We start from the raw sequence: 22,465 nt of genomic DNA on the forward strand, positions 1-22,465 counted from the left end.
TGCGGAGATCCCCAAGGTTTGACTCGCTCTACTTAATGGAATTAGTGAAAATACCCGTTACCTTAATAACAAGGTTAATGGGAGTGTGTTTTCCTAAATGAATGGGAAGAGGAACTCCAAAAATTACGCAGTATGCAATTATACATCAAATAAATTTAAAAAAGAACAAACAATAATTGAGGGGTTTGGGGGACAAGACTCGTAAGTGCAGTTTTTGCTTTTTCGAGAGATATATGTTTGAAGTTTCGAAAGTACATGGATCCTTATGGCGGAAAGAAAGTTCAAACTGACTTCTTGATGCCTAAAAATTTGAATTTGGGAGCCATTTTTTCACGAAACATGCTCTAAGACTAGTTTTACTTGATATCATTAATGCCTGAATTTTTTTCAAAAACTGCACTTATGCGCCTTGTCCTCCAAGCCCCTCAATTTAAGTTTACAGTTATAGTTTTAAGTTGAAAAAATCAAGCAAATCATACTGGTTGGGTAAAGTTCAAATACCCTAGCTGGACTTCCTTAACCATACCACTGATATCATTATTATAGGTCCATCCAACTCACACCAATGTTACGAGAAACATCGTATCCCTTTAATGCATTGATACAAAAAATAGGTATTTTTTCTGAAATTTGATATTCAAATTCAGTTGGCTGACTCTGCGATTAGAGCGAAGAGCACGCAAGAGAGTAGACTGGCGTGACAATGTCGCTGGCAGCGATCTTTGCGTCAATAAATTACCTGTGAATGCACGTTGATGACGCTCGAAGCTCATCATTCAGAGTGACAAATTTTGACAGCGCCATTGTCAGAAAACACCAGATCCCAACAAACAGTCATCACTGCGAGGTCGGCCAGACGATAATTTCGTTACTTTTCGTGATAATTCATTGTTCGCGGAAGCGAGTGACGCTCCCTTGTCTTCTTGACGTTATACATCGAGATTTCGATTACTTAAAAAACATGGTGAAAAAAATTGTAAAGGAAGGTTTCAGTTATTTTGAGTTTCTCTAAAAGTTAGAAAAACTTACATAATGCCCTTTTGATCTTACGATTCCAAATATGCTTACCTTAAGATCTCGATGAACGATTTTTCGATTATGGCAGTACTCGACAGCGGAAAGAATTTGCCAAAACTTCCGCCTGGCAGCGCTCTCGGTCATCCTTCCATACCGCGCGATGTAATCTGCAACAGCAATGAAACTCCTTAATTTCAATTTTGAAAAACCTAACGATAAACGGAATTACGGAAAACACTACATCTTACCAAAGCATCCTTAATAAAAGAAGAAGACACCAAATTGAAAAAACAATAGGGTAAACTCAGCCAAAGATAGGAGAGACGTGATCGGGCTTCGTTTTTAACTTTTCTTCCGAATCTGAAAGACACCAAATTGGCTGCAAAGAGCGGAGCATTGCGAGTTCACGCCTCGCGCCATAGCGCCTTCAATTTTGCGGACGCAACACGGGCATCCATCAAGCACGAATAGTTGTAGCTCCGCGCCGTCATCAAAGCGCGCCCTTTCCCTCGCTCTATTTTCTACAGTATGTTGGTTTTGTTTGTTTTATTTGAAGTGGCGCTTAACAAGGCTTTACCCCCCCCCCCCCCTTACAGTTCTTCTTACTTAAGCCTCTACACATTTAGGAGTATAGGGGTGCAATAGTTTGGACACCTGATGGCTGATTTTTGATAGACAAAGAAGACATAAGGAGTATGGAGCGATCCTATTGGTTGAAATGGGTGGTTCTTATAGACCAAGGGAGAAAGAGATGGATTAACGAAAGGCTCCCTCGATGGGTTGACATTAGTTAGTCTATTACTTATCTCTTTTGTCCATTTCAACCACCCGCTTCTACCAATAGGGTCCCTCCATCCATATCCTTTTTGTCTTCTTTGTCTATAGCTTAGTCTGCCAATTCAACAATCAACCCGCTGGAGTCAATGGATGCACGCACATTGAGTGATGCATTATTGTGATCACGGTATGCGGCGATCCTGTCAAAGTCATAGTTCACACCAATTCACCTTTTACAGCGGAATTCTACTCCATAATTATCCTCTTGTTCCCGCTTTCCATCACAAATGACGAAAAAAGACACCTGCAGTAGACTTGACATTTCCCAGCGTACATTTTAACAACTCAATATTGTCACGCACGAACACGAGACCGCCGGCGCGGCGCGGCGCGACGGGCCACACGGTTTGAAAATCCGTGGAGTAAATGTCATAGGGGACCGTTTCCTCTCAAAGAGGTTATAAAAGGGCAGTTCGTTTAGACTCGTGAGTTAGGATATCCATGTATGCATGGTGGCCTATACAGTTCATAAGAGCTATTGTGTCTGGCGTATTTTAAAAATCAAATTACAATACAAAATCGAGGAGGTCTGCAATTGGGTCTGACGGAACATGGTAAGGTTCGCTGGTGTAGAGAAAATAATGAGAGTCCCTATAGGAAGACCACGGGTTAGGAGTAGATTCCTGGCAGCATGGGTGACCAGATGCCTGATGGATTCACTGTGCAACTATAGTTAGCACTGTCAGAAACTCACATTGTATTGGCTACTAGATTTCCAGGGGATCGTATACATTTATCATATAATAAGATAGGCTAGTGCCCATCATTACCATTTTACTTTGGTAAGGCTTGGCTACTTTGTGCTTTACTTTCCATATCAACCAAAATGATGGGTTATTTTTTTTCTCAGTGTAGAATCGATGGTCTTATTACATTTTATGTAAATGGAAGAAAAATAAGCAGTGTTGCCAACTGGTAAGAACCTCCACTTGTCTTTAGGATTATTCTCTATTGCATCTGGCAAAAATCGTCCATCATCATAACCGTATCGAGTCATTTATCGCGTGGGATTTGAGTTGCATCACGCGAAACACGCGAAGAAATGCGGAAATCTTGGTTGATTCGATGCAGGAATGTTTACGTCAAACTCGGAGCTCCATCAATTATTCATTTCGCGGTAATCATCATCGCAACGCGAGCGAACCGAGGAAATACTTGCAACATTATAATCGCTCCCGAGTCTAGCAACGACGTACATACCCAAACTACATATGGGTTCATGGAGTACCGTTTGATTCTGACCGAATTGAGTCTCATCGGAAGACGAAGGAGAATCAAAAAGGGAAGAAAATGAAGAGCAGTACAATTATTTTAAATTTATTTGAAGCTGGCGAAGTCTGATAGATTGTGGACTTTCGACCTCTAACAACCTCTATAACGAGAAAAGGATAATCCCTCAAAAAAAGATTAAGGACTCAAGATTATCGGTTCGATTCGATTGAGCGCATCATGTGTAAGAAAGCCGATCAACTCCACCAATGACAAATATCCCTGCTGCTTTCAAGAGCCGCTAAGCGAATCGAAAATCGATGCAAACATCAAATATTTAGATCCGTCCGTTTGTTGTCACAAGCTTTCAGAGCTAAGAGAGTTGCGGCAAGCAAATTCTGCGAGTATTTGCACAGTAAACTCGTTGCAAAGGCCTCGTGGGAAGCCCGCTGCGGGTGCTCGCAAGAAATTTGCTGCGAGTTCTTGCAAGAAACTTGCTTGCGATTCGCATTTAACTGCCTTTAAATATTCGCAGATTAAAAATGATCCCAAGCCTCCGACGTTCGGCGATTACTCGAGCGAGCAAATTCGCCGGGGCAAAGAGCCCTCGCGAGCACTCCAGCAAAAGGCAGGCGTCATGCTGCGTTGCCACATCATCCCGAATTACCACGGTTTACGAAGATGGTTTCAAAAAGATCGTTTTCTTTTAAAACAAACCTGGTGACCTGGAAAATCTACATCGCGCACTCTGAGGGATTAGTACATAGACCTTCAAATTAGAAAACATATTTTTGACTCTAATTTAATGATTTTTGGAATTTCTTGGCCTTGACTTCCCCACAAAATGGTGTGGACTCAGCACCATTTCTCAATCCTGTTACATGCACATTCCTCTAGCTCCCGCTCCTCATCGATGGCTAGTTGGAACTAAATTTAGTTGAAAGTAGCCAATTTTTTTTTTTTTTTTTTTTTTTTTTTTTTTTTTTTTTTTTTAATTAGGGATTTGTCTGCTGCATGAGTGCCGTTGGAGAAAATGATTGTTGCAAGACAATTTAAAACCAACGTCATGGCTAACTAACAAGCAAACTCTCTTTTTCCCCATCACGAACTTATTACATTTTTGCTGAGCTTTGTCCAGTCGATATTCATTCAGACCTATTTTCATACGTCACGAGATTCGAGACGGATTTTTCCGTGAATTATTGCAACCAATTGGAAATCTGCTCATTGTTCACACCCAAAAACCGTGTTCGGAATTTTGATTGACGCAGTTGTGGAAGCCAGTAAACATAAAAAACTCATTTTCATCGGCTCGTTTCGTGTACGTAACACGCTGACGCTTAATTTTACTCCGAGCGCGAAAATGATGACACCTATTTATGCAAAGTTATTTATTCCCGGGTACGCAAAGCAGGCTTTGACGTTATATCGGCTATGAATCATTCTATACCGCGTCGATTCGGCGTCAATGCCGCGGGGCACCGCCGCGGTTGGCGCGTGCGCCTGACGGTTATGCAACTCCGCCGGCTGCACCGGTCCGCCGATCGATCTACGAGCCCGCGCGGGCCGAGGGACGTTCAACCCCAACTCCCCCCTCCTCCTCCCCGGCTCCTACACTTTCGACCCCCAGTGGCGTGCAGAGCCTCGTAGTGACGAGTTGTAGTATACTACGGCTGCAGCCCTGCGACCCGGCCGGTATCCCGCGCCGCGCCCAGCCCGGCTAGGCAACATGCGTCACGCGGGCGTGTTGCGAGCTCGGGACTTCCGGGCCAAATCTGGGCATGCTACCCTTCGCGTCTCCTCAGGCCCCGGAATGCGGGCCTCGCCCAAGGATGGTAGTTGAATTTTTTCGCTCATGAGCGAAGGTACAAAAATGTGTGCATGGTATCTAACTCATTATGAAAAGAAAAAAAATCTATGACATTTTAATTTATGATCTAAATTCAAAATAATTTTCTATGTGCACTGGAAAAAAAACATTGTATGTAGAGTCCAGAATCTTGAAAACATTGACAAGAAAAAAACAAGCAGTGAACTCCAACACAATGTGTTGATAAGGCGCGTCATTAACTCGCACATATCAACCCCTTTAGTTTTCGTTTACAGAGATTTCAAAAAAGGCAAGCAGCACAACAAGAGAATTAACGATCTAACAGTGCAAGGTCAACGAGGCACCTTGACGAGACCGTGTATTGTAAATCTAGAAAGCTATTCGAACAAATTTAAGTTTTTTGATCTGCCTCAAGCAAAATCTTATCAGATTCTTGAAGAAAAGTGCTACGGAAAAATTTAAGCGAAGAAAGGAAAAATTCTGTCGAACTCCTAGAAGATAAAGTCGATTTAAAGGTATTTTTGGGCTAAAATACCCAAATCACCGGTATTATAAATCCCGTTATATTATTGAAAAGAGATTTATACTCGATATAAATGCAATTGTATTAAATATGTCTTGATTTTTTTATTTTAAACGTCTTTTCATGCAAAGAAGCTTAACCATGCCCATGCTTTATTCATTCATGAATTGAAAGTAAGCAATCCACATCCCGAAAATCTACCGATTTGCCGTGAAAAATTGCAGAAACTTGATATATCAGGTCGATGTACCCACTCTTTGAATTTACCAATCGATTTAGTGAGTGCACGTATGTGAAAGTCAAAATGCTATAGTCATTTTGGGTGCATTCATTTTTCATGAAACAATTGTAAGTAATTTCAATCCCGAAAAACCATACATTTTCCGTATAAAATCGAAAAAATCAAAATATGTCGACTCCCTGACGTGAAAATTAAATTCTACGTGTGAAAATACTTATGTATCGATATGCTGAACAGAATGCCCGCCTCTCCTCGTAATTTACAAACCGTTCCTATACTCATCTCAAAATTTTTCTCAGAGCTTTGTGTTATTATCAGCTTCCATTTAAACCCCGGTTTGATGGCCGAATCGGCTGCCCAAAAAGCGAGCCATTTTTGAAGGGCTCTATGAGAAATTCGTGATATTATCAGCTCTCAGGAAATCACCCAATGGGTAAAATTGCTGGTATAAATTTTCGAGAGCTTAAAATAATCGTATTCAAGAAACTAAGGCATTAAACTATGGAGTCAATTTCGTTTTAATAATGTAACGGGATTTACTTGTCTTCAGGTCAAAACTCATACAAGGAAGCCCCTTGCAAGAGGCTAATTTTTTGTAATTTCACTCAATTTTTTCTCCTTTTTATAATTGAATTGCTTGTCACATTCTGAGGTCAATCATATTAAATTGTAATTTATACATTTCTTTTTTTTCCCCTTCATTTTATTTTTTGTTTGGAGAAGTTTTGTTGATTTCTTCGGATTTCGAATACTGTAACTTCTCTTCTATTTGGCCGATTTTTATGAATGAGACCTCTTTTAATTCGTGTTTCAACGGAGAGTAAGGAAAAAATTGCTAAAAACTCGCGAAATAATTTTTTCGAAAATTGGGCGAATCCTAGCGTGACGGTGAAATGGTTAATGAAGCGTAAGTAATTGGGCGAGGAGCTGAGGATCCCGGCCTAGCTTGGCGACCGTCATTAGCTATTGTTCGTCGAGACGCCGCGCCGACGCAGTGATCAGGAGCGTGGGGAAGAGAGGGGTAAGTGGATTCCTGTATGAGCCACGTTTAGCTAATGGTCTAATGAGTCTCGAGGCTCATCACAGATTGCACTTACACAGATTGCACTGTATTTCTTAGTTTTAATAAGAAATAAAATATAATTCTGTAAAATTAGTAAATAAATACCAAGACAATTATTCAGGATGTCAAAGACTGACTGAAAACTTTTTATTAACCTCATATGATAAAAATATTATTATCAGCTGACACTGACATTGTTGTCAGATGAACAGCACTATCAGAGCACGGGTACCAACTTTTGAAAAGTATAACAGAGGTTTGGAGATCTGTCAAAGCAACGTTCTGAACAAAGCGGAGGAGTTAAATTCTCATTCCGAGAGTGCCGACCTGCTCAGCCATCCTCGAATCAATTCGCTTGATTCTGCTTATATATGCATATTTTAAATCAGCGCGTCGTACTCTTAGGCTTTTTTTAAGAAAACCAAGTAACGTAGACTCTTGGTATTCACTGCACATAAACTAGAGAGCCCCAGAATGAGAAACAACTTTAAATCATAATTATTGACGGATAAATAAACTTTTTACACGCTTTGGAAAATCTCAGAAGTTCGCGGTAGTCACTTTTCGGTAAGGAACTAAGGGACTCGGTTATTGTATCGAGCAAGGTTCGAAACGATCGCAAAGGCGGTATACTACGTATACGCGCCAATACTCTTGATTCAATCGGATTTTTGCTTGAATCAAAACGAAATCCGCTTAAATTAAGAGGCTTGGTTCTTGATTTAAGGTAGATTCTGATTGAATCTGATTCTGATTTTCTTGTCGATGTTTTTAAGAGTCTGGACTCTAGATCCAATGTGTTTTTTCCAGTGTGCGATTTTTCAATAAAAAGTATGATATTTCCTTGTGTTTTTCTTCGCATGTAGCTGTATTAGAAATTACGCACGCACGTTGACTCCCGCAGAAAGACCAGTGGCGTAGCGTGCTTTGCGATTTATCGATTGATCTGCCATTTAAACCTATGGAAAAGGATCGATAAACATGGTGTTTGCTACGAACATCGTAATTATCGATTCTTCGCCGTAGCTTCAGATGAGAAAATATCGGTAATCGATCATTCAAGCCTCGCCACTGAGGAAGACAAATGCACGGCGACAATGGTAAAGTGGCCAACAGCTAAAATTCACTATGTTGTAACATACTGCACAAGTTATTGCTAACACTTTATCGGCACTATAAACATTTTTTTCTATACAAATTAAAAAAAAATTCAAAAACCGATTATACTTAGATGACTTACTTTTTTATTATTCTTTACGCACAATGGCCATTCACACCGAATTTTCAACTTTTCCATACCAGTCCAGTCACCTGAATTTTGGACGGCCTGTTCGAAATGGTCATTGGGCGTAAATAATCATAAAAAAGTAAGTCATCTAAGTATAATCATTTTTTGAAAAAATTTTAATTTGTATAGAAAAAAGAGCTGAAATTCAGCTTCATGGTCAGAAAAAGGAGAATAAGGGTAAATCGAAAAATACTAAATTATCAGCGATAAGAAAAAGAAAAGAGAAGGAATTTTATGAATAAAGAGCCCAGTTTTCGAGGTTGGAGCATTTCTCCCTGAGCCAGCATTGTGTGAGGTCACGGAACCACAACTTACGAAACATTTTCCACATAATACTTATTTTCGTGGAAAAATCTGCATACAATACGGTGCCGTGATTAAGACATAAACAAACTGTAAGCTGCGTAATAGCAGGCACTGAAATTATTGTTAAAACGAACCTTCATCAAAAACGCCTTCTACGTAAACGTAACTATGTCTTATACTACCAATACTACCATGCTATGAAAAACTCCGTTTGAGCAAATATCCTTGCCAGATATGCCCCTGTTATAATTTGATAATTTTACAATTTTATATTAAATTGTCACGAAATATAATTAGCAAGCTTCCCACAAAATCCGTAAGATATTTTAGGATATCTGGCGACATTCAAATGTACCATGCCGTTTTTTCTTCGCACGGCTGAATACAAAAAAAGCTCGCAACCACGTCGAGCTTTCAGTGATTCCTCCACCATTAAATCCACCTTTTGTGTCATAACCTATGGGATCGTATGTATTGGTGACCGACACTGAACCGTTATCTGAAATGGTCTCCATAAAAATTTTAGTGTGATCGATACACTCAATTATATATAGCGAGGAGCTATATTTTCTTTATCAGCCGTCGCGCCTGAGTCCTGAGGTATTAGCGTGTGAAAAACCACATCAAACATGCTCTTCAGAGGAATTTTATCACGTCGGTGAAATTTACGTTGCCTTTCCTACCCGCATTTCTTTACTCTATTACTTCCGTCACTCTGCGAAAACTTATTTAAAACCTGAAAGAATCACCCTATCAATTATAGTATAAAAATAACAGAATTTACAGACTTCAAACTTCAGTAATGCAGTGAATAAGATGCATCGTCTGCAACTCCTGCATCATGGCTTGTAAATAAAGTTCCATAATAAAGCTACCATACAGTTTTCAATGAATCTAAAGGTACTATTATACTGTTCAAAAGATGAAAAGTCTCGAGTGAATTTTTCATCCAAAAGGTATTTTCATGAATGCCGGATTTTCATGGAGATCCGCAAAATTCATGAAAACAGGCCAGGGCACCCTAGAAAAAAACTTTCACAAATGATGGAAAAGGTGGTCAGAGAGTTTATAGCAATGACAAGGTGAAATCAATGTAAATCTATGACTCACCGAAAATTTCGCCTTGACTAGCATACTCGGAAACGATGTAAATCATACTCTTCGTCTCCATGACCTGGAAAATAAAATTTAAACGTAAGAAATAACATGTCAGGGATAAATTTTTACGCACAGCCTAAATTCGTTGAAAAGAAATTTGGAGTTAAATTAGAGAGAGCACAAGTGAAAGGAATTGCCAAGTTATCAAAAAATCGCCGTAGCCCTGTTTTATTATGCTGAGAGAAAATCAAAAGCTAATACAGCCAGAAGATGGGAGAAACGCTACCGAGCCGTGTTTTTTTTTTAAACTTTCGAATTAGACAATTAGAGTGACATCTCACTAGCAGCATGGAGCGGAATATTGCCAGTTCACGCCTCACGCTTTCGCGCCTTCAATTTTGCGGACGCAACACGGACATCCATCAAGCACGAATAGTCGTATCTCTGCCCCGTCATCAACGCGCTATCTTTTCCTGGCTCCGTTTCCATATTGTGTTGGTTCCGTTTGTCTTATTTATGGCGTTGCTTAAAAGGCTACGAGAGCAAAACAGCCGAAGATAGGAAAGTCGTAATCGGGACTCGTTTTTTAACTTCACTCCAGAACCCAAGCGAAACCTCATCGGCAGTATACACAGCGGAGCATTGCAATTTCACGCCGCGGGCCATCGCGCCTTCAATTTTGTAGATGCAACACGGACATCCATCAGGCACGAATAGTTGTATCTCTGCGCCGTGATCAACACGCGTCCTTGCTCTATTTTCATCCTGTGTTTGTTTACCTTTGCTGTCTTATTTGTAGTGGTTGCACTGGTGCAGGATACCATTATGATGGTAAAATTTCATATTTAAATGTAATAAACGCCAACAAAAAGATCATTTTATTTAAATAATAATTGCTACAAGAAAATGAGCACATTGAACGAAAGTTTTTTTTTAACTTCCCCACTTTCAAAATCTGATATTTACCATGTTTCATTGATTTAGATTTTCTTTTCTTAATATTTTCATCCATGTTTAATGCAGCCTCTTGGCTATGAAATCAAATGTAGGATAATTATAAGTTTTGATGAATGATTCAATGCTTACTTGATATAGTTTAATGATATGTGGGTGATCCAACTGCTTCATGATATCTACTTCTCGATACACCTTCTCCAAATTGACAGAATCCAGCTGGGACTTATCGATTATCTTGATGGCAACCTGGAACAAATAAAATGCAACCAAAGGTAAAAATTTGCAATGACCAAAACCAATTGATGACGAAAATTAAAGAAAACAAAACCTTGGGTTTCAGTCATTTTGACTATTCATCATAATTCATTTCTCAATTGAGAAACCACCGACAACGTAATTTTTTTAAAGTTTCTAAGATTTTTATTTTCTGCATTTGAAAAAACGTTTTTATTGAAAATTCAAAACAGGAGTTGGCTAAACGGTCTTAACGCGGGTTAATATCAAACATAGAAGCAGTTCAAAACTCATGAGCATCCTCCCGGAAGACACTTTTGGCGCACATGAATTCATGGTGAGAGGTAGTAATGCGAAGTATTCTCTTGTCTTCCTTCACCGAAAGTGAGGCTTGATGAAGGAGCGGAGGGACCTCCGAAATGACGTCTTTTGAAGTTACGGTGCGGGATATATAGCCTGACCTTGTCTCGCGGGCCATCAATTGATTGAGAAACGGTGTCCACTACCCAACCATAAATTGTACCGACTTTTCAATGACTATTGATTGGCAGGTTGAGTGCTAGCAGGAAAAAACAGCTTTTTATGAGGAGAAGATACTGGAGGTGCGGACGAACTGAACCCTGCTACCTCAAAGTCCAGTGTCAAATTCATTACTGTTGAATATACAACTGTGACTCAACAGTCCATAGTATTCTACCTTTTCTCCATTTATTTAACTTCATTTTCGTCTTCTTCACCTCTTTCTTTTCATAAGGTCATCATTTCACTTCGCAAAAGTTTTTTTCTTAACGACTGGGTGTTATGCCGTTTTTCCCACACAACGTATGTAGATTAGTTTGACTTGAAAAGCTAAACACGACAGGTAAATGCATCATTGCGGCATACACCTCTTATTTTTCCTTGATTCTCATTTAAATGCTCATTAATAATGCTACAATTCTAATGTGGTCAAATATTGCAATGTTTTTATGGTCAATCAGATACCAAATGAGAGTTTAGGAGATAATCGAGAGCAAAATATCTACCGCTTTATACACTGTCAGTTTTTTCTCCTTGAATAGAATATCCTAAAATTCCGAATTGTGTTTTTTTAAACAACTATGTTGTATAGAAGGAATCGAAGAAATGTTAGAGACTGTTGGCATAACACAGCTCAAATAACATCAGAATAGCCTTGTGTCGATTTGAAAAAAAAAAATTCAAAGTCATCGAGGGGACCTCTCCCATCGATTCAATGGAAGATTTCCGAAATTGTTTACCCACCAGGTCTAGTTTCAAGTGCTTGAACCTTGTCTTACATGGACATATTTCAAACAAAAAAGTTATCTCCATTGTAGCATGACCCCTGTCATGCCTATACGCTTATAGGACTCAGGGCCCCTTACATACTAGATATAGCTCCCTTTGTTTTAAATACGTCCAGTCTAACAGGATGACGCACACGCAAAGCACTCAAAGAGTCTGGGATTACTTGGATCAATAGATATCTGTAACAGCTTTATAGGCTTACAAGCTACGCATTATTACAAGCGCTCTTGGACATGAAAATCTTGTAAAATCACTTCTGGTTCGAACACTTAAAACGCCGATTTTAACACCAGGCTTGTTTCAGGAAGTTAAAGCATTTACCTACGTGCCTAATGCTAAATGCCAACTTTGCAGACAAAACAGCTCACAGGGATCATGAGTGTAGCTCTTAGGCCTGGTTCCCCCACAATTTTAAATAGTATCATCTCTACTCCACCTCTAAAAAATTTCCTAAGTAGTAAATACTTTTAGAGGCAGAACATTTCGTCTATTTATCGCACGATACAATTGGAAAAAGAAAAGAAGTTTCAGAAGTTTTTCCAGGATTATTGTGAGGGTTGAACTTCAACGGCCAAATTATGCTCGAGATTAGCCGTAACAAGATCAATGGACTTATATAAGATTAATTTTCCAAAATTTACCGAGAGAGACCTTCGAAATTCTCATTCATATTGAAAGGGCCTAGACCCCTCATGAAAAAGTGAGGGCTAGGCCACCGCACCACCCACAGAAAATTGTTTTAGCTACACTTGTGATAGTCGAGGACAGTTATAACTGCAATTTTCGCGAGTTCTTAATCAACAATTACGAAAATGAAATATTAAGTCATCTCAGAAAGTCAATATAAAAATCGGGAATATGATACGAATGATTGGAACAATCTACTGGACACCTGGAATTAGTATATCTATACTGCCGCGCTAAGGAAGAACGCCGTATGAGCATTCGAGAGTTGCCAAATTTCCTTCGATAAAATGTTCATTTTTGAGGCAAGTTATAAATATTTATCCTTGAAATTTCCAGGAACTTTAGACTAAAATACGAACAAAATTCTCAGAAAAATTTAAAGAAAAATATTCATAAGTTTACCGGGAAATTTGTGTTTTATAAATGGAAATTTGGCAACGTCTGAAGGCTCATACGGCGTTTTTACTTAGCACGGCAGTATATTTCCTTGCGGATAAATCGTAACTCGGAACACGACTCCAAAACTGCAAATCGCTGCGCGCCACCATAGATGAGGAAATTATGAACTGCACAATACAGCAGAGTGCATATTCCTTTGAACACGCCGATGACTCTGTCCTATCATTCACTTCTCACATCTTTTTGACGTGCATCAACACCATCTCAAAATTCCCGCAATGCACCTTGATCAATACCTGTCGATATTCCAAGCCGTATACACCGAAATAGAAGGGCATCATTAAGCATTTACACTCTGCAATCTTCACTTGATGGACTTTCTGCACATGCAACCCTCTTCGAGGTGCACTTCGGGAAACTTTATGGCAATCAGGCTTACGACCCGTGCTGCTAATTTACTCTTAAAAACGGATTTTCACATGGACATATACGGAATATTTCAAGATTCTGCCTTGAATTGACAACAAGGCTGGCGATAGGTCAGCAATATTGGTTTGGAATTGATCAGTTGGTGGAAGAAGAGCGCATAAAATAGGGCGTGTGCTCTTTCTCAAGGTCTGAGCCGTAGGGACGAACGACTTGATTGAATAAATCCCTAGAATGGATTGATAGCCCCCCACGAGTCTTCCACAAAACGCTCTGATGGGGGTCAGGAGAAAGGCCCTATCTTTCAAGGACAATTGTTTAGGTAAGAAGGATTATAAACTTTCAAATTAGCACTTGAAATGTGTTAAGGAGCACGTGCGCATCAGTTATTACGCTCTTTACAAGCTTTAGTGGGGAATCAATGAGAATCTTCCCATGATATTTCCCTGGCAATATTATGGGTATGTTGCATGCAGGTAATACAGCCGTATGGATATTGACTTTTGAGCAAGAAAATTGCACGAAAATCACGTTGGTCGCGTTAAAAAAGTCTGAAATCCGTTCCTATGGACGCAATATGCGTAGTTGAAACACGCTTTTTGAAATTTCCGGCGTCTGGGGGTGGTTTCCAACAACCGTATCTGATGATGGTTTCCCATTAGTTTCAGTTGCGACTTCTGAATGAGCTGAGTGTGTGAGCACGCATTTAAATCTTCAATTTCTGCTCGTATGAATAGGGATACCTTTTTTGAAGGAAAAGAAATCAACAAACTGGTAAGCAATTCTGCCGTGCTAAGGAAAAAGGCCGCATGAACATTCGGGAGTCGCCAGATTTCCTTCGATAAAATGTTTATTTTTGATGAAAGTTATGAATATTTTTCCTTGAGATTTTCAGGCGCTTATTTAGGTAAAATGGCGAACAAAATTACCTGAAAAACTGGAAGGAAAATGTTTGTAAGTTTACCAGGAAATTCGTGTTTCATCCATGGAAATGGCAACGCCTGAAGGTTCATACGGCGTTTTTCCTTACACTGGAAAAAAAAAACACATTGGATCTAGAGTCCAGACTCTTGAAAACATTGACAAGAAAAAATATTCTTGATTCAATCGGATTTTTGCTCGAGTCAAAACGAAATACGCTTAAATTAAGAGGCTTGGTTCTTAATTTAAGCTAGATTCTGATTGAATCAAGAGTATTTTTTCTTGTCAATGTTTTTAAGAGTCTGGACTCTAGATCCAATGTGTTTTTTTTTCCAGTGTAGTGCGGCAGAATTGAATTAAATTGGGGTGTGGCCTAAATGGACACAACAAGAATAACGAGAAGAACATTATTGGCCCTTACTTTCCCTTGCATTCATCTACCTACATATATCGAAGATTTCATTTGAATTTCCCGGGGATTTCCAATGACGTCCTCCGATTGGTTAATGAAAGGACCACTTAGAATGCAAATCGACACGAACGTACACACAAAAAAGGCCTTAGCTTTTTTTTGAATGTAGTAAGATACAAACGAGTTCTAAACGGACAAAATCACTGTTCTGTTCTGTTCTGTTCTGTTTCTGGAGAATTTTTTTTTTATTTTAACCAAACCCTTATCAAATCCTTTATACAAAGCACGATGAAATCTGGCAACGAAGCATGTCAGAGCGCCAATTGAGCGTGACAGCCGGGCATGTGGGCAGGAGCCGGGTCCGGGGTGGCGAGTCTTAGGGTCCCGAATCTGAGCTCGACTCACAAAGTGACGTAAATGAATGACATGCCCCAGAGAAAGGGTGGGCGGGGGAGGGGGTGACAGCAGGCCGGACGTCAGAGCTAGAATGAATCCTCCTGGTTGTGCTGCTTTTGCACGCTCCCATTTTATTCCCGCATAAAAGCTTGCACAAAAGCTCCCGAGCTCGGAGCCGGCGCTGATGAGCAGGATTGTCGGATTAAAAGCCGAGGGGAAGTCGAGTTTCATTGCAACGGTGGAGTAGTGTGAAAATGAGGTGTCCCAAATTTTCGAAAAAACCAATGTCGAGTTTTGCAAATTTTAATTTAATTTTAAGATAATACAAACCGATAGCCCGAATAATTTAACTAGGGAAAAAAAACACTAAAAAATGGGTAAACGAGGCTGAAAAAACAGAGACATGCTAGAATTTACTCTATGCCTGAATGATAACCTCGCTTTTTCTTGTTATCTCCGCAAATGGGGGTTTAGGGGTCTCTTAAGATGTAGATGATTTATTTTTTAATTTTATTTTTGTTCCCTGCTCGAGAAGGAGGAGAGAGAGGGGGGGGGGGGGGGTTGAGACCACCCCGCATTATCCCAGGTTTTTTATGTCTCTGTTTCTAGTCTTGTTTACCGATTGTTTTGTGTTTTCTCTGGTTCAATTTTAAGTTCAATAATTAACATTTGCTAACCGATTCTCATCTGAAAAACGACGCGAAAGAAGAAAAAAATTGTGAATCACCTCCAAGATATGTGTTTTTGTAATAACCTCAATTCCATCAAATACGCTATGGATGTAACGATGGTATGCGCTTGTTTTCCTCTTCTGAGGATAAAAAAGAGATTGAAAAAGTGGGAAATAAAATATGAACGTATTTCAAAAAGACGTGGAAATCAATGGCGTCTGCCGAGTGAAAAATTACAGCGGCCAGAATGAACACAATAGAAGATGGAGATTACGGACGTCACAATTTTTCCTTCAATTACTGCGATAGGCCACAAAACATTCTCCATGCATCAATTGTTATCTATTCGAGAAATTCCTTCTTGTGTTGTCTAAAATACCTTCATATAAATTATTAAATTATGTTTAATTGCGCCTACGGTGGCTTAAATTTTAGTTATTTTGTCAAGCAAGTAGTTATGATTAATGGTAATAGATATAATACATACATGACCCCAACCCAAATTGTTTAGGAAAAACTGAGCTTCCTTGCGTACAGTAAACATTCATAGCCAAAATTCAAACACTCAGGAAAAAATAAAAAAAAATAATGATGACATTTTTGATGCAGCACACTGGCACATTTACAACTTTTAAATAAATAGAATTTTATACTTTACACGGTGTTAAAAATTCTTTTGCGTGATACTATGATGTTAATTCCTGGTCTTGAATCGTGAGTTGCGTCATTTATATTTGAATTTTTATTCAAATTAATTTTTTCCATCATTGGCCAATATTCCACCATTGCTTGACGCAACATCCCTACATAAATTCAAGTTAACTATGATGTTGGTTAACAAAATTTTTTTGAATAATCATAACGTTATTGACTTTGATGTATACGTAACAGAACAAATTGCAAACGTGATATATTTAAAAAAAATAAAATAAAAATAAATAAATAAAAATTAAAAAAACTTTGAGTTGAATATCTCCCCTTTTTCGAATTTTCCGACGATTAGCTATGAATAAAACGAAAAAAAGAGAGAAGGAAGAAAATAATAATAAAAGAAGAAGAAGAAGAAAAACAGTATATTTACACAGTCAAGCTCATTCTGAGTTTCTGACCTAGTTACTTTCATTCGTCCGCCAAAAACACCCTCGCAGGACTGGTAAATTTCGAGAGCCGCTTCGCAACATGGTTGCCGACAGTCCCTTCGCAAATATCACCCTGTTCATCAAAGGCGCGACATCATGGGCATTTTGCCCGAAATTCGGCGACCCTGTCTCCGCTTCTCGGAAGAGGGATCAGTCTCGGGAAACTCAGGAGCGAGGCGGAGAGGGACTTCAAAAGCGTCGCCGCGCCGGTAAAGTCGAAGTCCTCCTATCGCAACTTTTCTGGGGCATTTACAGAATACCAGAATACGTCCCTCCCTCTCCGCCGTTGGATTAACGAGTGACGTCAAATTGAGATGAACGACCCGAGTCTCGGAACTTAAGAGCGTTGCTCCGCGAAAAATGAGACGCCCATTTGTGTCTGAGCGCAAGGGTCGTAAAGTTTTGTAAACGACACTGATCACCTGGCTAACCTGGCTTCGGGGGGCGAGAGAGGACCGTGATTTTTGGGAGAGGTAGAAGAAGGAAGTCGTGAGTTTGAGGACATATCGACGGTGTAAGTCGGCAATCATATAACTCGTTTGCGGTGTCTGAAAATCTCCGCCTCTATGTTCTTTTTTTAAAGGAGAACAAATTGACATAATTTCTTGAAGTTTTTGAAAAATTTTCTTCGCATGGAGCAGAAAAATCACGACAGTTTTAAAGAATTTCCGTTGAGTAGTTTTCCGTTTAATAAGTAAAGTATGATAGGAAGTCTGCGACGTCGCAAACCGAGTTATGTGATTGCCGACTTACACCGTCGATATGCTATTACTGCCGTACTATGGAAGAACGCCGTATGAACATTCGAGAGTTGCCAAATTTCCCTTGATGAAATGTTTATTTTTGAGGAAAATTATGAATATTTATCCTTGAAATTTTCAGGAACTTCGAAACAAAATACGAATAAAATTCTCTGAAAATTGGAAGAAAAATATCATAAATTTACCAGGGAATTCGTGTTTCGTCAAAGAAAATTTGGCAACGCCTGAAGGTTCATTCGGCATTTTTCCTGAACACGGCAGAATAGCGTCGGCTACTTATATGTATGTAAAGAAAAGTCTTTTACATCAATCGAAAACCCACTTTGATTCATCAATTTTATTCTTGGTTCAAAATAAAATCTTCGTGACGGCATACTCAAGAATGTTTCTGCGTAAATCAAGTCACTTTTTTCTTTAATGCAATTCAAAAAGTATGCTAGAAGTCATTAAATTCGGATGGTAGGACTTGGTGAGTATTTGGACAACCGCTCTCTTTTTGTGCCGTAGTATCTTGATTTATTTGGCGAGGAAAGCTCTGTGCTCTTAAAGTATGGCTGTCATATTTAGTATGTTGGAGCGCTTTCAATTTCGTATGATACTATGCAATACCTCTGTTGCGAAATACCTGCTTGAAGCGCCGCGACTTGGCGCGGCGGGCGAGGGCGACCAGCGCGACACGCACATTGGCGCCTACAAACCTAACGGGGATACTTCACGCATTGCGCAATGCGTGAAGTATCCCTGTTGGGTTTGTAGGCGGCAATGCGCGTTTTGCGCTGGCGGCACGCCGCGCCGCTCCGCTGTCTCGCTCTAATATTTAAAATCGCGGAGTCAGCGTTTTTCAACTCATGACTTTGAAATTTTTGCACTCTCTGCATGGAATTTTCTCATTTAATCTGATGAAAAAAAGTATGCATTAATGATATGTATTATAATAAAGTACGGCCCATTGAGATTGATATCGACGCGATCGCTTGGAAAAGGATTTACAAATATTTGCCACGTTTTAAAAATGTAAATTTGTTTAAAATGAGGTGATATTTTCATTTACAAAAAGAGGAAAAAAGCACATTTAAGGTATATTTTAAATTTTAAGGATATAAATAAAATCGAGTATTTACCAATGACAATTTGAAAAAATGAATCAAAAGAAGAAAGTAACTTTTCATTTAAAAAAAGACTAACCATAACAACACCTCCTTGCCTCTCAATTTTCTCATTTCAATATAATTTTACACAAGGAATAAAATAACAAGCTTTGACCAAGTCACTGTTGCTTATTTTCCGCGTGGAAGTACACTACTGTACAAAACAGTTACACGGACAAAGAATCGTTGACGAAAAGTCCGGAAACCGAGGGGCTTAGGACCCAAAAATGGCGGTGCTTTTTTTTTTTTATTTATGAAGATGGGCGGGGGGTCATTTCCAATTTTTGACGGCCATCACCGACCACACTTGCTGCCATATTTACCACATCTACAATGATTTTTCTCGAAAATTGCACATGATTAGCCGTAAAACTGTGTAAAAAAAAGTCGCAATAGTGCATGTGGGTATATTCTCGTTGCAACAAGCAGAGAAAACTGCATGTTTATAGTCATTTTTTATTACATTAAATTATAGCGTCCGCCATTTTTGGATCCTAGAAGGCTCCATTCAGCCTCAGATGGCTGAGCCAATCAGAGGTGGAAACCGAAGTGGCCATACTCTCCCTATTAAGGTACTCTAATATGGGGCCTCCAGAAAGGGAAGAAGCTGGTAAGGATGAACGACTACAATGAGGACCGAGTGTAACAGAAAGGAACCAAGCCACATCAGCTATTGCCAAGTTTAACCGGGCAATTCAATTTTTTACGAGAGAACGTTTGTTCGGATTTCTTTGAAAATTTTAAGGAATTTGCTTCGCGCCTTTGAGAATTTTCACTGAAATTTGCATGCAAATCCAAGCAACCGTTTTTATGTAAAAAATTAAATTGCCCAATTGAACTTGGCAATAGCTGATGTTTCTTGGTTCCTTTCTGTTTAACGCGGTCCATGAATACAACATCAACGATCATCGATAACCAGGTCGTGGCTGTGCCAAACCGTCGACCCATCCCATCTGTCTTCGTCCTCGTCTTCGCTCGATTCAAATTTGATCGCATTTCATCGGCTGTCATCGCTGTGGTTAAGCTGATGTGACTCCCTTTCCACTTTTCAGCAGCTCCCTCCGTACATTGGATGATCCCTTTCGCACCCAACAACGATGATATTGATCCGACTTCAAAGTCGTCACAGTAGGCTCAAGTCATATTTGATGTCCCGACTTCTTGTATCTGTCTCCATCGGGCTCTCCGCGGCAGAATCGAATTTCTCTTCGTCCGATTCCCGATGGCAGCATCGAGGAAATGATACAAGGTAGATTAAAGTGGCATTGCTTTACTTTCTTCTGCTGAAGAGCGGGATAGTTAGGATGTATCTATCCTCTGATGGATGGAATTACTGGGGTAATCTTTTTTATAAATTCAAGGAAGAGAGATGAAGACTTGAGATGAAGGAGGTGAAAAGAAACAAGAGGGGAAAAACACTGAAATAGGAGTTTTTGAATAGTCCACTAACGAAAGTTTATTAACTAAGACTACCACTGCTGGCTTTATGGATTTGCTTCAGTCTTTCAACAATACTTTAAACCGATGGATTTGTATTTTGGCCCTTTTTTTTGGAAAATTTTCCCCTCTCGCTCTTCATCCCTTTCTTCATCTTGCAATCAGGGATGTCAGAAAAAATAAGTAATAAAGCATAGTGCCACAGACAAACGACAACAAAAACGTAAAAAAGGCATGTTTCCCAAGCCACAAGACTCTCCTGGCAACCACTGCTATAAAAAAAACCCATCAAAAACTTTCAATTTTGAAGAAAGGAACTCTTTATAAAGCTAAAAATTTACGAAGGAATAAACTCTTTCAAGGTATATTTTATCACTGTATGCCATTCAAAATAAAGCAAATTTTAGTACAAAGAAGTGCTAAAATATGCATTTCCTTAACACTTTAATTTTTTTTTTTTTCTAGAAAAATGCTAAAAACTCTTTTGAAATAGTTTTAAAAACGTTGTTTTCTATTAAGAGATTTTGTGCGTACCTGAACACCGGACGTCAATTATGATCACAATAATACAAAACAAAAAAAGATGTTCCTCCATTGTGAATTTCAGCATTTTTGTAAGGGTTTATAAAAGTGCTCTTTAACAGTTGACGCTACAATAGCCAGAATTCTATGATCGAAAACTCTATCTTCCCTCCACCTGTTGATAAGTGGTATTGGAACACGTATCTTTTTTCCACATTATTTTAGAACTTTTCCCTTTTTTTCTATTTTATCGTGCCTGAAAGAGCGACCTCCTTCTAGACGGAAAAACCGACTGGATCGATAGCATTAGCAGCTAGGTTTGACGTCAGATTGCCGGTGAGGCGGACGCGTTCTCTCGACGCAAAGTTGCCAGATTGTGCGATAGAACACGGATATTTTACATGGGTTTAAAGGGGAAATTTGCTGATTTTTCAGCACTGTCCGGCAACAATGTCTCGGCGAATCCATCGGGCGAATCGTAAGCGGACAGCGCTGCCGTCTGCCACGAAACCGCCGAAAACTCCCCAACCTCACTTTTTTCGCCATGTAAATTTTTGCGAACGACAATCCCGCGGCAACACCAGTCACGACAGGCAATTAACGTCACGGCTCTGACGTCATTCCTCCGTGACGTCTAGTCTGGGCTTTCTCTGAGAAACGAAAAACCCCCGAGGCCCGGGCGGATTTCGCTCGGCGAACCCGACGTGATACTCGGGAGTTCATGTAAATGCCCACCGCCAGAGTTCGCTGCATGTGATGGATGAAGCTGATGCACGCAATTGGGAAAGAGGTTCCAAAACGAAATTCAGGTAAGACCCTGAGCAACCTTCAAGAATGCCGTCGCACTATTAAAGGGGTAGGAAGAGAGGATACATAACGTCGTTTCCCATGACGAAGGAACGTAACTCCATTCCAGGGATAACGCAAAGCTGCGGGTTCAGTGGCGTGAATTGCGATGTATCGATTGTTTTGCCATAAACACCCTGTTATCGATCCTTTCCCATAGGTTTGAATGGCGTAGCAATCGTTTTATCGCAAAGCTCACCATGCCACTGTGTGGGTCTATTATGCACGGATCGATTTACGTCAGGCTTGCATTTGCAGAAACGAGTATGGAATCGAAGTTCGATCCGTTATTCGCCTCGCTGTGGGAATTGTCGTGAGATATCGATTCGAGAATGCAGCGACGCGCCAGTCGTGCTGATGTGGAGCTTTTCGTCTCGCCTGGCTCACCACCCACGTCTGAGGTCTGACGTCCGCTGCCCTTCCCTCCCCCGTCCCCCCCCCCCCCCCGATAGAATGTGGGCGTGAGGGGTAGGATGGGGAGGAATGGGGTGGAGGTGCGATTGCTAACCTACCCCAAAAATGCGCGGGGAGTCCTTGGAGCCGGCAAGGGCGCCGCGCCCGCGAGCAGGGCCCCCGTGATTGGTCACGGTGACGCCCAAACAAAATTGGTGAGCGAATGCCGTGAATCAACCCTCGCAACTATTCGAGGTTTCTCCTACACTTTGTAGCCATCGGATCTCAAAATCCAATAAAAGGCTCTGTCTCAATGGAGATGTTGCATGTGTGAGGTATTTGCGATTTGACTATCGATTCATATGTTAAAGTTTGCAAGAAACACGGCGATGCCT

The 22,465-nt window shown here is 40.0% G+C and overlaps 1 protein-coding gene across 1 annotated transcript in view; it reads right to left on the minus strand.

The window, feature by feature from the left end:
* LOC109039763 (uncharacterized) overlaps positions 1-22,465 on the minus strand; it is a 102,939-nt gene that overhangs the window by 42,802 nt on the left and 37,672 nt on the right. Inside the window, exons 2-4 of the mRNA XM_019055411.2 lie at positions 10,500-10,616; positions 9,426-9,489; positions 1,069-1,184 (exon numbers count right to left, since the gene is read on the minus strand). Of these exons, the coding sequence (XP_018910956.2) occupies positions 1,069-1,184; positions 9,426-9,489; positions 10,500-10,616 (297 nt within the window). The remainder of the gene's footprint in view (positions 1-1,068; positions 1,185-9,425; positions 9,490-10,499; positions 10,617-22,465) is intronic.

Source organism: Bemisia tabaci, chromosome 3 (genome assembly GCF_918797505.1).
Source record: "Bemisia tabaci chromosome 3, PGI_BMITA_v3".
In the NCBI taxonomy this organism is placed as follows: domain Eukaryota; kingdom Metazoa; phylum Arthropoda; class Insecta; order Hemiptera; family Aleyrodidae; genus Bemisia; species Bemisia tabaci.